Genomic DNA, 16,405 nt, shown 5'->3' with positions numbered 1-16,405 from the left:
GCACCCGTACCTCCATGCCCCCTTACATGGACCTGGGGAGGGGACAGGCATCCCTACTTGACAGACTTAGGGAGGAAGAAAGGTCACGAAGTGGGAACGCTGTGGGGTCGGAACCCGGGTCTGGTTTCAGAGCTGCGGCTGAGGCCAGGCTTGCCTGCGGGCAGCCTGGGCCAAGGTCAGTGCGCAGAGGACTCCGTGCACAAACTCTCCTGTCTGTTGGGGGCCTTGGGTCCCGTCCCACTCCTGCTGCATGGCCGCAGCAAGTCCTCCTTACGGGGCTGCGGCTGCCCCCTGCGTGGGGCTGGGACCGGGGCTGGGAAGGAGCTCCAGGCCGCCTCCCCGCAGCCCACATGCTCTTCCCCTCACCAGGCCGGGCTCTGGGCCACGGGTGAAGGCGGGTACCGCCGCCGTGCACTACGTGGCCTTGCGGTGTTTGTTTTCCTCCACCTCTGGAGAGCGGGTTCAGTCACCCCAGCCTCATCGGACTTGGGGGACATGTTTTTGTTTTTTACCGCAATCCAGCTCAGAGGGGGACTGACACTTCAAAGGCGGACAAGTAGCATCTATTTGCCCTGAGCTTGGAAGACGACGACCAGGTGGGCCCGGAACCCGCGTCCCGTCACTACTGCTCTGTCAGCAGCAGCGGCTTCCTGTGTGCCAAGCGGGGCTCTAAGTGCTTCGCCCACCTGGGTCTCACTTAATCCTCACAACTCAAAACACCCATTTTTATAGATACAGATGCCCCTGGCCAGGTAGCTCAGTTGGTTAGAAGTTCATCCTGATACAGTGAGGCTGTGAGTTCAAGCCTGTGTCAGGGCACATACAAGAATCAACCAGTAAATGCATACAAAAGTAGGGAAAAAAAAATTGATGTTTCTCCCTTCCTGCCTCTCTAAAAAAATCAAATCAGGTAAGAAAACTGCAGCCCAGAGAGGGGAGCGCGCTTGTCCTGCCACCCAGTCTGGTCTCGCCGCCGCCGACCCAAGCACTCGAGCCCAGCCTGCGGCCCGGCCCTCCCAACCCTTTCCCAAACTGCTCTCTGAAAAGGAGGAGCTAAAATCATGGGGCTCGGGGGGAACATTTCATGAAATCTTTTAATGAAATCGGGGGAGGGGCATGAACAGAGGGGAGGGGCGGTGGGGCCAGGCCTGGAGACGGGCAAGGGGCTGGGCAGCCGCCCTCCCCCAATCACCCCGCTGACCGGGGAGGAAGCGGGGAGGCGGAGCCATAAATACGTCCAGAATTCGGAAGAGGCTCAGGAGGGAGGTGGGGCTGGGCGTCTCAGAGAGGAGGCAGGGGCAGGCCGGGGCCGCCCTTGTCAGGGGGCCCTGGCTCCTTGGGCGGCCGTGGAGGCCCCGGGGGGTCCCCTGGCTTGCGGCCGTGCTTGCGGAAGTAGCGGTAGCGTTGGACGTAGGCCCGCACCAAGTTGCTCACCTTCACTGGGTTGATCTCCCCGCTTTTGCTGTGGCAGATCTGGGGAGTGAGGGGCAGCTGCGGTCACCGCCAGCCCCCAAGGACCCATCCCCATGGGCGGCTGAGCACAGCTAGGGACTAGGATATGAGTCACCTCCCCATGTTCAGGCCAGTGTCCCTACTGACTCCAGACACCCCTGCCAAACAGGCCCGGGGGGATTGAGGAAACCCGACACCCTCCTCGCCCCCTCTGGGCTGACCCACCGTCCCTCAGCCTCCCCATCCTTGCACATCGGTCCGCACACGTGTCTCTCCAGTGTGTATTACACCAGCCTCTGCGTGTCTGTCCCCCTCCGGGCCCACCTTGTGGACGGCCTTCCTCAGGATGTCCTTGTACTCCTCCTTGGTGATGTCCTTCTTCTGATAGTACGGTTTGATGGCCAGCTTCACCTCCTCCACCGCCCGCTCCTGCGTGTGCAGCTTCTTCAGGTACTGGCAGTGGCAGCGGCGACGTGGGGAAAGGCAGAGCAGAGGCCAGATGAGCCCCTGGGGAGCGCCGGCCCCCGGCCCCCGGCCCCCGCCTGCCAGCTCAGCCTCCCTGGCTGCCCAGCTGCGCCCGCAGGTGGGCGTCCTGCTCGGCCTGCCTGGGCCACAAGCCACGCCTGGGCCTCTGAAGGTCACCAGGCATGTCCTCTAGACTGGACTCTGGCCATCCCAGGTGGCCACGACCAGGACACATGTGTCCTGTGCCCTTTCAGTTCACAGTCTGGTAGGGAGACAAGACACTAGCCAAGGAGTTACGACTGTCTCAACCAGGCCCTCAAGACGATTCTGATCGCAGCAGCACGTGTGGCAAAGCTTCCTGGCAGGGCAGTGAGAAGACCCAGCACGGGATCCCTGACACTGTCCTGGCTCCTGCGTGGACAGCGGGGTGGGGAGGTCTGGGGGGCCTGCGCTGCAGGAGCGTGGGCGGGGTGGGAGGCGAGCCGAGAGTTCAGGGCTCAGGGCGTCGCGCTGGCCCACTTGTGCTAGGGCCCTGGTCCCGCCACCTGCGGCCCGGGCGAGGGGCAGCCACTTGTAAACTGCGGACAGTCCTCGTGGGGAGGGCGGAGGCGACACACCAGAAAGCCACAAGGAGTCAGACGAGGGGAGCTGTGGCTGTTCCGAGGGTGACGGCTGTGGGGACAGGACAGGGAGCAGCTGAGAGAACTCCAACTAACCCCTGCCTCAACCTCCAGTGAGATCTTTGCAAAAGCCGGCAGAGGGGACAGCTCTAGCAGGAGAGAGGCTTCCAACCAGAGCCGCTCTCTCTGGCGTGGACTAACTGCAGGCACAAGGGACTGTCCGCCTAAAAACCAACCCTGGGAGGTCGCCTTCCTGAGCCAAGGCTGGGGGAAGACAGAAACCGAACTGAGGCCTGGTGAGGGCAGGACACTCCGGACTGGAGGGCCAACATCTTGGATCAGGTGACAAGGGTGCCAACTGTCCCCTGAACTGCTGGGAGAGCCACCAGTGTCCTGGAGAACTGCCCCAACCTCCCCAACCCCCAGGAAGCAGGTTTCTAAAGAAAAAGGGGGCTGTTCCCTACCCACAGCTGCCATGTGGCAAGGGACAGCGGTGGCGAGCAGCGCGGGGCCCCGCTGCCGGTCACAGGGCCGTCCTGCCCGTCCCGCGCCAAGGACCATGAGAGCTGCGCCCCCGCCCGTCCCTCCTGTGGGGCTTTTCCTGGGGTTCACCCCGCTTTCCCGCGGACGCTGCACGCAAGGCGTGTAAGGGCGGGCGGCGCCTCCACCTGCGATTGGCCGCCGGGCCGCAGCGGCGCCCCGACCTGACCGAGGAGGTAACGGCCTGAGGCCCGGGAGCAGCAGCCAGGTGTGATGGAATAAAAACCTGTTCGGATTTGCCCAGCATCCGTTCTTCTTCCCTCCATCTAGGAAATGCTTGGTTTTTGTCAACCACCCTTTCCCTTAAGACAAAAAGATGGGGAGGGAGGGATCGATACGGGCACCCGAGGGGTGGGCGCAGTGCATATGGTGGCCCGTGGGCGTGTGTACAGCTTTCTCGCCCCCCCTATACATACTTATACACAGATACAAATAATTTGTTAGGAATCTGCCTGGCACCCATTCACTATTCATCCACTGGAGTGAAGGTTTAGCTCCTTACAAGGCAGCAACTTCAGTTTTTTGTCTAAGGCCCCATCCGCTGGCATCGGTCTCCGCCATCCTCCCTGGGCCCCTGCGTCCGCATCTGCTCCTGTTCTCTGCAGAACGGCCGCCATCAGCCCACCTCTCCCAAAGCCCAGCTCACCTTGTCTGTGTCCCCTCGTCCCTCGGAGCTGCTGCTGCCCTCTCTCTTGTCAGACGCTGCAGCCAGCCCAGTGGGGGTGGGAGGGGTAGAGCCGCAGCCCCCCAGGGGTAGGCTGCCCGGGAGCAGGTAGCTGGAGGGGCCAGGGGGCAGACCGAGAGAGGTGGGCACAGGAGCCGGTGTCACCCCTAGACCGGAGGGTGGCTTCCGGTGGCTGAGGATCTGCAGAAGAGGTTGGAGGGTGAACAGAGGCAGGTGGAGAGGAAGTAGGGAGAAGCCCTCTTATTCCCACCCTGACTTCCCAAAGGTCCCAAGAGCAACAGGCTCCACTTCGGGCCAACACCTTGCCCCCAAGTCTGCTGGGAGTTGTAGAGCCCCTCTCCTACCCCAAGGCACGGGACAGGGGCTGTGGGGACTCTTCCCCGGGAGCACACCTGGTTGGTGGCCTGGATCAGCTCCTGGGCCTTTGCCCGGCTTGCCAGATTGGCTTCTTCCATCTTGAAGAGAAGTGCAGTCACTGCAGGAGGCGGAGAGTTGGTGACAGGGAGAGCGGGGTTGGCACACGAGACCGTGAACCTCACCTCTCCACGCACCGCCATCTCCTGCCCTGCGCCCCCCGGACAGGCCTTGAGGCCACAGGCTCTGAACGAAGAAAAGGGGCCCCGGCCACCGAAAAACGCAGCCCACACCGCAGTGCTCTGGGGACTCAAAGCGCACGGGCGTCGGGGCAGCGCTGCGGCCAGGCCCCCGTGGCGACAGAGTGCCGGCTGAGGGGGGAGTCTGTCCCGAGTCCCTGCAGCCAGCCCTGGGCCCTCTCCCACCTCTGTGATGGGGCAGAGGCCACTGCCATCGCCTAGGGGACACGCCTTCCTGCTCCCCCCACTCTTTCTGGCCCCTGCACTACGTCCAAGCCAGTCCACCTCTAGGAGCACCCTAGGCCACGTCCCACTCCGCTGGCCTGTGCAGAGCGGGCCTCCCCTCCATCGCCCCCAAAGGTCTAGAAGCCTCCTGGGCAGACCCTGATGGGCCCTCGCCCACCGGCGGCCCTCCAGGCCCGGTCACTACACACTGCCCTTCCAAAACACCTCCTATGCCTCCCTGCCTGTCCCCTTAAGACCCTTTGTGCCTCCGAATGCCCTGGCCACCCCCCCAGGGGACACTCACAGGCCAGGACGCCACTGGTGGTGCAGTCCACACCAGCGGGCAGGTTCCAGGGCATGGGCGGGGGCAGCGTGGGCAGCTGAGAGACGCGGGTGGCCGGCCCGTCCTCCGCCCCTGAGTCACCAGCTGTGGACCCCGCACTGGGGGCGGTGCTCGGGGCGGCTGCGGCCGTGCTGGTGGCCGTGGTGGTGGCAGGCTGCTGCTCTTCCTCCTCCTCTTCCTCCTCCTCCTCCTCTTCCTCTTCCTCCTCCTCCTCTGCCCCACCTCGGACCCCAGCCTCCTCAGCAGCCTCTTCAGGCAAGAAGGAGACCTCAGGCGTCTTACAGCTGCTATCCACAGTCTGCGAGTCCGGCGTGAGGGCAGGGGGCGGAGGGGCTGCCTTGGGGGGTGGGGTGCTGGGGGCCTTGGCTGCCCGCTCTTCCCCGGACCAGGAAGTCTCCTCCGCCCCCTTGGCTCCCGCCGCCTGACTACAGCTATCTGCCTTGGACTTCTTCAGTGTCACAGGGCCGCCGGTGCCCCCGCTGCTGCCCCCGCTGCGGATCTTTTTCCTGGTCTTGGATGGCTTGGTCTTTCCCTTGGTCCCCTTGGCTTTCTTGGCCCCAGCCTTAGTCTTAACCTTGGTCTTTTTGGGCTTGGTACTGCCCGGAGCGGCTTTGGCCACCTCCGCAGGGGCCCGCTCCTCGGGCTTGAGGAAGGGGGAGCGGCTCTCCCGGTCGCGGCTGAACTTGACTCCAATGGAGCCCAGGCCGGCCGAGGCGGCCTCCTTGGCCGGGGTGGTGCTGCTGACACCCTCCCGGATCAGCACCGCCACCTTGGACTGCAGCTTCACCTTCCGGGAGGAAGAGGACGAGGACGAGGACGAGGAGCCGGAGCCGCTGCTGACCGGTGGCTTGGGCGGGGGCCCTGAGGAGGGCGCCGACTCCTTGGGGGGCCGGGCCTTCTTGGATGACCTGTCCCTGTCCCTATCTCTGTCCCTGTCCCGGTCCCGATCCCCCCCATCCAGCGTCTTCCGCCGGGATCCCTTTTCCCGGGAGGAGGAGGAGGTGGCGGCGGCCCCAGAGCGGCGCCTGTCCTTCTCGCTGCTCTTGCCCCCCCGCTCCTCAGTGCTCAGTCCCTCCGAGTCGTACAGGACCTCGCGCTTAGGCGACGAGGCAGGGGCCGGTGAGGGGCCTCGGGGGTCAGCCTTGTCCGGCCGGCCCACGGTGATGGTCCGCTTGATGGCGAAGAGATCGTGGTCCGTGAGGTCCTGGATGGAGGGCGGCACGGCCCCCCGTCGGCGGCTGTCACGCTCCCCGCTCAAGGAAGTCGAGCCGGAGGGCGGCTGGGCTGGCACCAAGGCTTTCTCACTGTCCCCCGACCGCTTCTCGCCCCTGGACCGAGACCGCTTCTTCTTCTTCTTGCTGCTGCCGCCTTCCCGGTGCTTGCCTCGGTGCCGCTCGCGCCTGGAGGACGAGGAGGAGGAGGTGGCCGGGGGCGGGGAGGCCGAGCGCCGCCTCCGTCGCCGCTTCTCCCGGGACCGGGACCTGCGGCTGCCCCCTCGGCGGCGGTCGGGGCTGCGTGAGCGGCGGCGGGCTGAGCGGGACCGAGAGCGGCGGCGGGTGGACGAGGAGGCATGGGAGCCTGGCTTGCGGTCCCGGGAGCGGTGCTTCTTGGAGTCCCAGGGGGAGGCTGGGGCCGGCTGGGCGGGCGCCGCACCCGAGGAGGAAGAGGCGGCCTCCTTGGCCTCGCCGCTGCGCTTGCGCTCCCTCCGGGATTTCTTGCGGGCAGGCGGGCCGGCTGGGGCGGCGGCGGCTGGGGAGGGTGAGCGCTGGCGGTACCGCTCCCGCCGCTGGGTCAGGATCTTGCGGCGGAGGTCCAGGCCGCCCCAGCGCGCGTCGGTGGGGGGGGGTGCGGGCGCCGGCTCACCCAGGTCCACCTGCAGGGCACCCTCACCATCTGACTCAGCGTGCAGAGATAAGAAGTCGTCGCCCTCAGGGGCTCGGGGGGCAGGCGGCGGGGGTGGGGGCTGGGCCGTGGGGGCGGCTGGGGCTGCAGGAGGAGGGCGGGCAGCCCGGCTGCTGGCCCGGAAGAGGGACAGCGCCATCCTAGGCTCCTCCTCGGGCTGGACGATCTCACCCTCCTCAATCTCTGAGTCGCCAGGGGGCAGCAAGGGGGGCGGCGGCGCAGCTCCACTGGCCGTCACCACCTCCACGGAGACCTTGCCTTCCCGACAGGCCTCCGCCTCGGTCCCCACCACGAAGACTCGCCGGCGGGTGGCTCCGTCCACCCGGGTGGAGTCTGCCTGTGGCGGTGTGCCAGCAGCTACAGTCGACTGCGGGGGCTGGGGGTCCGGGGTGGGGCTCTCATCACCTGGGAAGTCCTGGCTCAGACTATTGTCATCGTAGATGCCCGCCAGGGTCTCGGAGATGCGGCTGATGCTCTGGGACAGGCCTTCCTCCTCCTCTTCCTCCTCCTCCTCCTCTTCCTCCTCCTCCTCCTCCTCTTCCTCCTCAGGTGAGGGGGTCCCAGCCGATGAGCTGGGGTTGGAGCCAGTGGGCTCAAAGGGGTCGTACTTTTGCTCCGGAGCGGGTGGTGGGGAATAGGCCTCGTCGGTGGGGTGGAAGGGGTCATAGATGTCGAATCGGGGGGCAGGTGGGGCTGGGGGGGCTGGGGGTGGTGGGGGAGGAGGAGGGGAAGGGGAGGATGATGAAGGGGATGGAGAAGGCGAGGAGGACGCAGAGGAAGGGGCAGGGGGTGGGGCAGGGCCCCCGTCTCCAGTGCCCAAGGTGAGGTGGCGGGCACAGGTGGGCCGAGAAGAATGAGACTGAGGAGAAACTGCAAAGGAACAGGGGAGACGGAGCACTGTGGTCAGGTGCCCGTCCCTGCCCCCTGCCCCCCAGCAGAGGGAGCTGCCGGCCAGCCGGCGTCCACTGTGCCCCCCGCGCCCCTGCTCGGCACTCACTGCACCTGCAGGCACTGCCCCCAGTGCTTCACGTGTGCCAGCTCACAGGACGTTCCTAACACTCCACACCACGGACACTGTGACCCGAGGGTCCCAAGAGGAAACTGAGGCACAGAGAGTTGCGGTAGCTTCCCCAAGGACACAGGCAGTGGGGAGGAGTCAGGGTGCAAACTTGGCCAGCCTGGCCCTCGGTCTACGCTCCCACATCCTGAGATGAGCGCTGGCCCCCAACCCAAGACCACCCTGACCACTGAGGGCGGCGGCGTTACCGCCGAGGGTGCAGGCGGGTGCGGGAGAGAAGCGTTCAAACCTCCGACCACCTGCACGGCCAAGCTCGGGCCGCTGAGCCAGCTGCTCTTGCAGGAGCTTATACCACCTTATAGCGAGAATAATGGGAGCCCAGAAAGGCGAAGGTCCCACTGCAGAGCCAGGAACGGGCAGAGCGAGGGCGCCCTGGCGGCCCGAGTCCCACTCCGAGCTCGCTCCTCACTGCGCAACAAGCCCCACCCAAGGGGCTGCATCTGCTCGGGACTCAGAGAAAATACTGACTGGTGACAGGGACAATCAGAGTCCACCCCTTCCTGGGGGCCACCATGTTCTCCTGTGTCACCTCACCCATACTCCTGAGACCCTGCTTTCTAAGCACCAGTCTCAGCGCCACAAGCCCTGTGCCTTGGGCGGGCGTCTGGGCCCGGACTCGGACACGCGTACCAGAGTCCAGAGTCCCCGCTGTCAACCACGTGACAGCAAGGACCTCCCCCGGCAAGGACACCAGCAGTGTCGCGGGGACAGGAGCAGGAAAGCACGGGGTGGAGGGGGCCGCTCTGGAGCCACCTCCGGATGAGGTTCCCAGGCTCTGGCCCTCCCTTGTGACCTGACCACGGGCAAGTCACTCAACCTCTGTCTGCCTCAGTTTCCTCATCTACGAAGCGGGGGTTCGTGCATTCAGTCAACACATTTGTATCCATCACCTATCTGTGCCAGGTGCTGTTCTAGGTACCGGGAATAGAATGGTGAACAAAACAGACAAAAGTTCCTGCCTTCAAGGAGCTCACATTCGAGAGGGGAGAGAAATATCAACGTGCCAAGCGTGGAGTCCGCCAGCTGCTGAGAGCTCTGGAGGAAAATAAAGCAGGGGATGATGATGATGATGGGAGCATTGAGGCCTCGCCAAGGTGAGAGGGCCACGTCAGCAACTGCACGGAAAGAACCAGACCGCGCCTGGCATCGTGAGGACTCGGTGGGTGTGAGCGCCGAGGACCCTGGTTACTACCCCCGCGACCTGAAGCGTATGTAAAAGTCTATAGGCTGGAGTGGACTGGAATCAAGCCAACTACTCCCTTATATAATTTTTCACACAGGAAGAAGAGTGAGTTTTCTTTTCTTTTTCCTAAGTTCTTAGTATTCTCCAAACGAAGACCAAAAAAACAACTACTATCTTCTACGTACACCTAATGCTAAAGACCAGGAGCCAAGTCCAGCCCACCATCTGTTTTTGCAAATAAAGTTTTATTGGAACACTCTCCCCCCCCCGCCAATTCATTTACTTATCCTCCGTGGCTTCTAATTTTAAAAGGAAGGAAGTTACTTTTGTGGGCCCCTAAGAGCATGGTGGGCTCTCGGCACCATGTCCCCTGGGCCTCACAGGCAAGTAAAACTGCAGCTGTAAAAAAGGGCCCAGGAAACGGAGAGCTGGCCCCGAGGGCAAGCGAGCTACAGTGCGCTGTAGCTGACCTGCTGCCAGACCTGCGCCCCACTCGCCACCCCCCGCCCAGTGTACGGACATGCAGAAGAGAAGTTTGAACCCAGGGTCTCATGGGGGTTCTGGGGGACAGCAGCAACAGCGTCACCAGGTTAGAAATGCAACTGGTTAGCATCAACTAGTTTGAAATGCAAAATCCACACCTGCTGAATCAGGAACCCCGAGGGTGGGCCCAGCAACCTGTGCGTCAAGAAGTCCTCCTGGTGATTCTGCTGCCGGCTGGAGCATGAGAACCTCTGCTCGACATTGCCCGCGGGCACCCTGCTCACCGCTGCACGGAGGGCGGGTGCGGGCTTCCACTTCGGCAGGCGCACATCACAAAAACCAACAGCTTGGGCTTTATGCTCAGACACACCTGGGCGTGGAGCTCAGGACCCCCACTGAACAACTGTGTGTCACTTTGAGCAAGCAATTCCCTTCTTTCAGCCCTCTGTCCTCTGGAACACCGGTCGCCAGCCCCCGAGGCCCCGGACCTGACCCAGTCCTGGCCTGGCAGGAACGGGGCTGCACAGCAGGCGGTGAGCGGAGGGCAAGCATTACCACCTGAGCTCCGCCTATTGTCCCCGCCCCACTCGCCTTGCCCCTGTCCATGGAAAGACTGTCTTCCACGAAACTGGTCCCTGGTGCCAAAAAGGCTGGGGACCGCTGCTCTGGAGGATGGAGATGCTCAGAGCGCCTCCTCCTGGGGAGACCAGGCCCCATGCACTGACACTCATGTAGAACCCTGGACACGGAGGGCCTCTCACGCGCTAACTGCTCCCACGTGGTAGCCATTACATCGATGTTTACGCACATCTTACGTGTAGTGAGTGTATGTACATTAACACTTACTACAATGTAACAGGAAAGAAGACTTTAAAATAAAGACCGTCTAACTGACAGGACCATGACTGTTATTTCTAACGAGAGCTGACTCACGCAAAGCCGAGGCCAGTAACCTGCCCGGCTCTGCCCCGGCCACACATACCCGTTTTGCCCGTCCTCCAGGCCCTGAGACGAGGCAGAAGGCTGGGCACGAGCAGAGGGATCGGGTCCCTGTCCCCGATGCGGACCTCGGCCACCAGCTCCAGCATGTCCTCACTTCTGCAAGACAGAAGGAGTGAGGGAGCCTTAGGGGTGCTCCCAGCTCCCACTCCAAGGCCCCTCCCACTCCAGCTGTCCAACTACTCACTCGCCAGGCCGCAGGTCCAGGTGGCTGGGAACCCAGGTGTCTGGGGGATCCAGGACGCTCACCAACCCAGCCAGGAAGCTGTCTGCAGCCGTGTCCAAAGCCTGGCATAGGGAGGGAAGGCTCCACTCCGACCCCGAACGTGTGAGGGCCCACAAGTCCCATTTCCCCAGTCCCTAACCTCTCAAGAACAGATGCCAAGAAAATGAAGGGAGTCAACCAACTCCCTAACCCTGACTGCCTCCGGGACCCTGGCCCGGCCCCCAGGCCCTCTAGCACCGCCCCGAGGAGCACCCCAGACCCAGGAGTCCAGATCCCCAGCCCCATCTCCCCATCTCAGGGGTCCAGGCCCAAGGCCTGTCTTGCCCCGTCCCCTCCTTACTCACAGCAGCTGTGTCAGCTCCCCCTGCCTCCTGGGAACGGGACTCTGACCGGGGGCTCCGGCAGCGCCTCCATCGAAGGCCATGACACCGAGAGCCATCTGGAGAGAGATTGTGCATGGTGGTTTAGGGACAGAGGACTAGATGCAGAGATCTTATGGGGCAGAGGAAAAAGGAGACCGCCCTCCCTCTTGACAAGGGAACCAAGCTCCTACCTGCTCACCCAGCCTCCAACCACCGCCTCCCAACGTGGGTCCCAGAAGGACCTCCCCAACACCCTCTGCGGCTCCAACTCTCTCATCCACCTGTCCTCCTGTAGGTACCCTCAGGATGAGGTCCGGACAGGGCAGCTCGGCATTCAAGCCAGGCTGTGACCCTGTCCCCGTGAACCTCTACTGCCTCCTCTCCCACACCCCGCCCACCAGCCCCTAAGCACATGCTCAGTCCTGCACCGTGCCCCTGTGCTGTGCACACGCTGTTGCCTCCACTGCACTTTCTTTTTCAGCAGATAACTCTACTATGTTCTCAGAGACCCGGCTCGCCCGTCACCCCCTCTAGGAAGCCTTCCTGGACCCTTTCTCCCCCATGCTAGCTTAGCTGGGCCTCCTGCCCGCCCAGGGGACCGCGGGCTACTTCTGTGCTGTGGCTGCCTCACCTCCACCAGACTGGGAGCCCCTCCAAGGCAGCCGTGGGGGGTTCGACGCATCTTTAGCTCCCGTGCCAGCACGAGGGTGGCACCCAGGAGACCTCAGAAAAGTACGTGAATGAAATTGGGATAAAGAATGCAGAGATGGGGCAGGGAGCTAAGGGGAACCGGAACCCAGCATACCTTTATCATTCGCCAGATCCCCCTGCAGGGAGCTTCCCATAGCCTGCTGAATGGCCCGCTAAAGAAAAGATGGGGGGGTGGAGGGGGTGGAAAGAAAGGGCAGCCGTCAGGGGACTCGTGCAAATGGCCACAAGCTCTGCTCCTGGGAGATCGGCATTCTAGACGCCCTACAACCAGGCTCAAAGCCTTCAGAGGGGCCGAGAGTCTAGGCCTGCAGCCCCTCCTCCCACTGGGGCTCGAGTGGAATCCAGCCCTTCAGCCCCTCCCTCCTTTGGCCCCAGGGGGCTGGCAGCCTCACCAGAATGAAGGCCGTAGGAGAAAGCGTGGGGTCTCTGTCCGGCGGACCCTCAGCCCGATCCTCACCCGACTCCTCTGTCTTCCCTCGAGACTCATCTTCTTCCTCCATGGTCACCTAGGGGTGAGGGGGTGAGGGTTTGGAGTGCAGGCCAGCAGCGCCGGGGGAGGGGGTGGGGTGTATGTGTGTGTGTGTGTGTGTGTGTGTTCATGTGGCGGGAGGACAGGGGGCAGGGATAAAGGCAGAAAATGGTCACGAAGACCGCAAGGGTCTCCACTGTTGCTTCAACCCGCATCCTCTTCAGGAGCCCCGCCACCTCGCCCTAGTCCTTGGGAGCGCACCCGGTCCAGTGCGGACACCAGAGGGAGCCGGACGATTCTCTTCCCGTGTCTGGATTTCAGCTGCCTCCTCTGTCAAAGGGAGGCCTTCCCAGCCTCCAATTGCAACACCTCGTTCCCCAGTTCCCACAGCTTTCCCCACCACTCAACTTATGACCCCAAGGTCCACCCTCGTGGGATCCAGCCCAGTGCCAAGATTTCTTCTGTTGAGTTGTGATTTCAAATAGCGGGCTCCACGGTCTCATGTGTACAACTTTCCCAAAATGAGCTATGCGCCAGCGTGCTGGGTGCGCCTCAAACACAACACAACTGCCCAAAGCGTCAATCTTCCTCGATGGTGTGGGGCCAAAACTGTTTATACACATAAGATAAGATGGAACTATGGCGGTGTGATTTACAAAACTTGTATGCCACTTCTGAAATCAAAAGACTAATTTCAGAAAGGCATGCTGTCCACCAGACCCCAGGGGGACATCACCTAGGGCCGACCTGCTCACTGCATGAAAACATGGCCGAAGCTTTGGCGATGTCGCAAAAACTCTTAGATTGTACTGAAGTTAAAAGATCATCTTTCGGGCTGGCAGTTGTCTCACTTAGAGCTGCAGAAAAGAGGAATATTTCAGCTGTCCCTCCAACTGTCCAACCTGCTAGTCTGAAACATTACCCAGTCTCAAAGTTCCTAGAAAGCTTCAAACCCCTAACCCCCAATTCAGGGTGCATAGCTCTACCTGGCACCATCAGAGTATCTACCTCAGATAACAGCAGGGAGGACTGAAAGGAGACACTTCTGCCAGGGAGTTATCTCAGCTCAGTGCTCAACACAGGGGAACAGTAATTATCATTTTATTAGCCTTTAGGGCCCAGGTTCCCCCACGTCTTCCTCCCCGCTTTCCGGGCTGCATAACAGCCAAGAAAAGACCTCAGTCCCAATCTCCTTCCTATCAGGTTTTCCAGCTTTGCTGACGCTCCGCATGCAACCTCCCGGCTCTCTAAGAGCCTGAGGCTCCTTCCCTAACTCACATTCACACCCACCCTGATAAGGCCCTAAGGCCAGTTCCCGGCCCGGAACTGCTCTTCAGCACCTCCAAGGGAACAATGACTGTCACAAAACAGAAGCTTAATCAAGATCTGCTGACTACAGACACAGAGATCCCAGACCCTCAGTGGGTATGGACACACTCCCTTGCCCATTCGGACATGCCCCAGGCTCTGCAGACACACATACCAGTGACTCCTTGCTTAGGTGTTTCTGACATGATAAGGTTCTGCAGACCTTGCTAGGTCCTTCTAGATCAGTGAATGATTCCCACTAAAAGTAGTAGAGCGCTTCACAAATAGCTTGTTACAAAAAACAAATCGAACAGGGTAGAAAATCTTTCACAGTACACCAGAAGTAGTATGAGGAAATACCAATGAGACACGGGCATTAGTTAACTATACATGTCGGTAAGTAGTAAATCTCAATGAAAAGTTTTTTCTTACTGTAAATCAAGGTCAAAAGAGTTTGAAAAGCACTGCACTAGATGTCCAGGTGATCCTACAGACTTTCCGGGACTAGTGGACTAGTTCTAACTCTCTCTAGAACCCCAGGACAACGCAGACTTTTAAAACATTGTCCGTTTGAATTACCTTCTAAAGTGCAAGTACATTTGAGCTCCGCAAATTTTCCAATACTCTCCTTTGTCTTATTCTCCGTCTGAATATCTGGCCCCCAAAGGCATCTGTATTTGCTCCAGACATAGAGACTGCACTCTTGCAGGCACACTCAAAAGCCCCAGAGATGGTTCCAGGTCCTTCTAAGTGCCTCCAGCCTTCTGTCAGTCAGATCAGACACTCCCCAGACGCTGGAGACCCATCCAGGCCTTTCGGCACATCTCAGTATTTGTCTCCCTCCTTTGGCGACCACATCCCACCCCTAAACGACTTCCTAATCCAGGAGCAGTTCTTTCAGGCCTGCTAAATGGCCCCAGACCCATGTCGGTGAGTGGCATCCTCAGGTCAGCCCATGCAGACACTTCCCAGCCCCAACCGACATACCCCAGAGCTACAGATGGCTCAGCAGATACTCCTCAGCTCCTGCAGACCTCCTTCACCCCTGGGACATGTCTCAAGATCTCAAGATGGCCCCAGAACTCTCTGAACAGACCCTAGACTCCGGTCAGCCCATAAAGACGATCAACAGTGCCTACAGAAATGACCCAAGGCGGCTATATGATGGAGGGCTGGCGCCAATCTCGGTCCAGGCCTTGTGGACGTCCCCAGTTCTCACGGGGACGCCCCGTAGATGCCCCCGGCACCCGGAGACGCGTCCCGGGGCCTTGAGAAGGCCCCCGCTCGGCTCCAGGCTCCGCCGCAGCTGCTCGGCCGGAGGCCACCCCACTAAGTCCTTCAAGCTCCGTGGAGTGTGGAGAGGACCGCAGGGCTTCTAGCGACCCGACTCCGCCCCGCCCACCCCAATAGGCCCGAGCCCCGCGGCCCGGACCACCGCCGCCATCTTACCCCGCCGCTCGGGCTGCGGCTCCGGCCCCGGCGCGGGGCGGGGCGGACTGGGGAGGTTCGTGAGCAGAGGGAGGAGAGGGGCGGAGCTAAAGCGCCGCCGAGCTTGCCGGGACTTCAAGTACCGTGCACGGTGCCGTGAAGGTTGGTGGGAAGGCTCCGGACTCAGTTTCCCAACAGCCAACGGGGCACCTGGGCAGGGCTGCGCGCGACGCACGCCGGGAGGAGTAGTTCGCGCGTCGCCTCCGTCACGCGGAGACAGCAAGGGGGTGAGAGGTGAAGTGGGCGGGGTTGCGGTGGTCCGCGATGAAGCCCCACAATACCCTGCGCGCGCGGAAAGAGCTGAAGAGCAGGAAATGACGTAAAGAGCACTTAGCGGGACAGATGCAAGGGAGTTGTAGTTCTGTGGAGTGGGCAGTTGGGAAAAAATGCTGGATTGCTGGCGAGTTGCCCCGCCCACATTCTAGGGAGCCCAGAATCCTGATCGCTCAGACTCCTCCAAATTTAGAACCACGAAGGCCGGCCCAACTGCCTCCTTATTTAGGATAGAAAACATCCAAAACTTTATTCCTCTCGGCAGAGGAGGCTCCCATTTCCCTCCTCCCTGGGACTCAGGAGTCCGAGCCCTCTTCCTCCTTTAGATCTAGGAGTCGGGCCCTCAGGCCATTCTGGTCCCAAGCTCCTACCTTACACGAACACAGGTGTTCCTGTTCCCCACCCCTCAATTCCCTCGGGATCAAGAATTTGGGTCCCCAGCCCCTCCAACCCTTGGACCCAAGAATCTGGGCCCTCGGCTTCCTCCTTGACGGTACATGGATAGTCCTAATAATAAGGACCCCCAGATCCCGTCTTCCCCGGGATACAGGAATCCAGGCCTCCAGCCCCATTCTTTCCTAGGGACTCAGGAGTCTGGGCCGTCAGCTTCCTCCTCCTTCAAAGACCCAGAAATCCTGGCTCTAGGCCCTTCATGACCCAGGCGTCCCGGCTTGGGTGAACTGGCTCATGGATTAGGAATGCAGTGATCTCACGGCCCCTCCCTGCCCCGTTAGGCGGCTGTCCTCCTCCAGGGCCCCAGCTCCCCTCCCAATCTGTCTTCCGCTTGGTTGGGACAGCGGGAACCGGAAGCCTGGGTCCCTTAGCGGGCGGAGACTCTGACATCCAGCCCAGACGCTCGGGTCGGGAGTTTGGCTGGATCCCAGGACGGAGGTGGAGCTTCCCCTCCAGGACCTGCTCCTTCCTCGGTCCGAGCCTTTATACGGCCGCTCACGAGCCGGCGAGCCCCGCCTACTAGAACAAGGCCTCGGGCAAGGTACCC

At 61.6% G+C, this 16,405-nt stretch overlaps 1 protein-coding gene across 3 annotated transcripts; it reads right to left on the bottom strand.

Moving 5' to 3' along the window:
- Positions 1–1,074: 1,074 nt before the first annotated feature.
- Positions 1,075–15,131, bottom strand: SCAF1 (SR-related CTD associated factor 1). Of its 3 annotated transcripts, none has more exons than XM_054588724.1 (11): positions 15,094–15,131; positions 12,260–12,373; positions 11,962–12,019; positions 11,139–11,233; positions 10,756–10,856; positions 10,552–10,667; positions 4,885–7,695; positions 4,155–4,237; positions 3,724–3,942; positions 1,777–1,905; positions 1,075–1,473 (listed from the first exon to the last, which is right to left on the bottom strand). In XM_054588724.1, exons 2-11 carry the CDS (start codon positions 12,365–12,367, stop codon positions 1,282–1,284), a joined length of 3,912 nt encoding a protein of 1,303 aa, XP_054444699.1. In that variant the 5' UTR covers positions 12,368–12,373; positions 15,094–15,131; the 3' UTR covers positions 1,075–1,281. The 3 variants fall into 3 exon arrangements, with proteins under 3 accessions (XP_054444699.1, XP_054444698.1, XP_054444700.1); XM_054588723.1 differs by lacking the exon at positions 15,094–15,131 and adding an exon at positions 14,632–15,038; XM_054588725.1 differs by lacking the exon at positions 15,094–15,131 and adding an exon at positions 14,224–14,425.
- Positions 15,132–16,405: the final 1,274 nt, after the last annotated feature.

The sequence above is a fragment of the Pteronotus mesoamericanus genome, unplaced genomic scaffold, assembly GCF_021234165.1.
Source record: "Pteronotus mesoamericanus isolate MK-2021 breed Mesoamerican mustached bat unplaced genomic scaffold, CSHL_Meso_final scaffold_137, whole genome shotgun sequence".
Lineage (NCBI taxonomy): Eukaryota > Metazoa > Chordata > Mammalia > Chiroptera > Mormoopidae > Pteronotus > Pteronotus mesoamericanus.
This window is presented reverse-complemented; position numbering and strand designations above follow the sequence as displayed.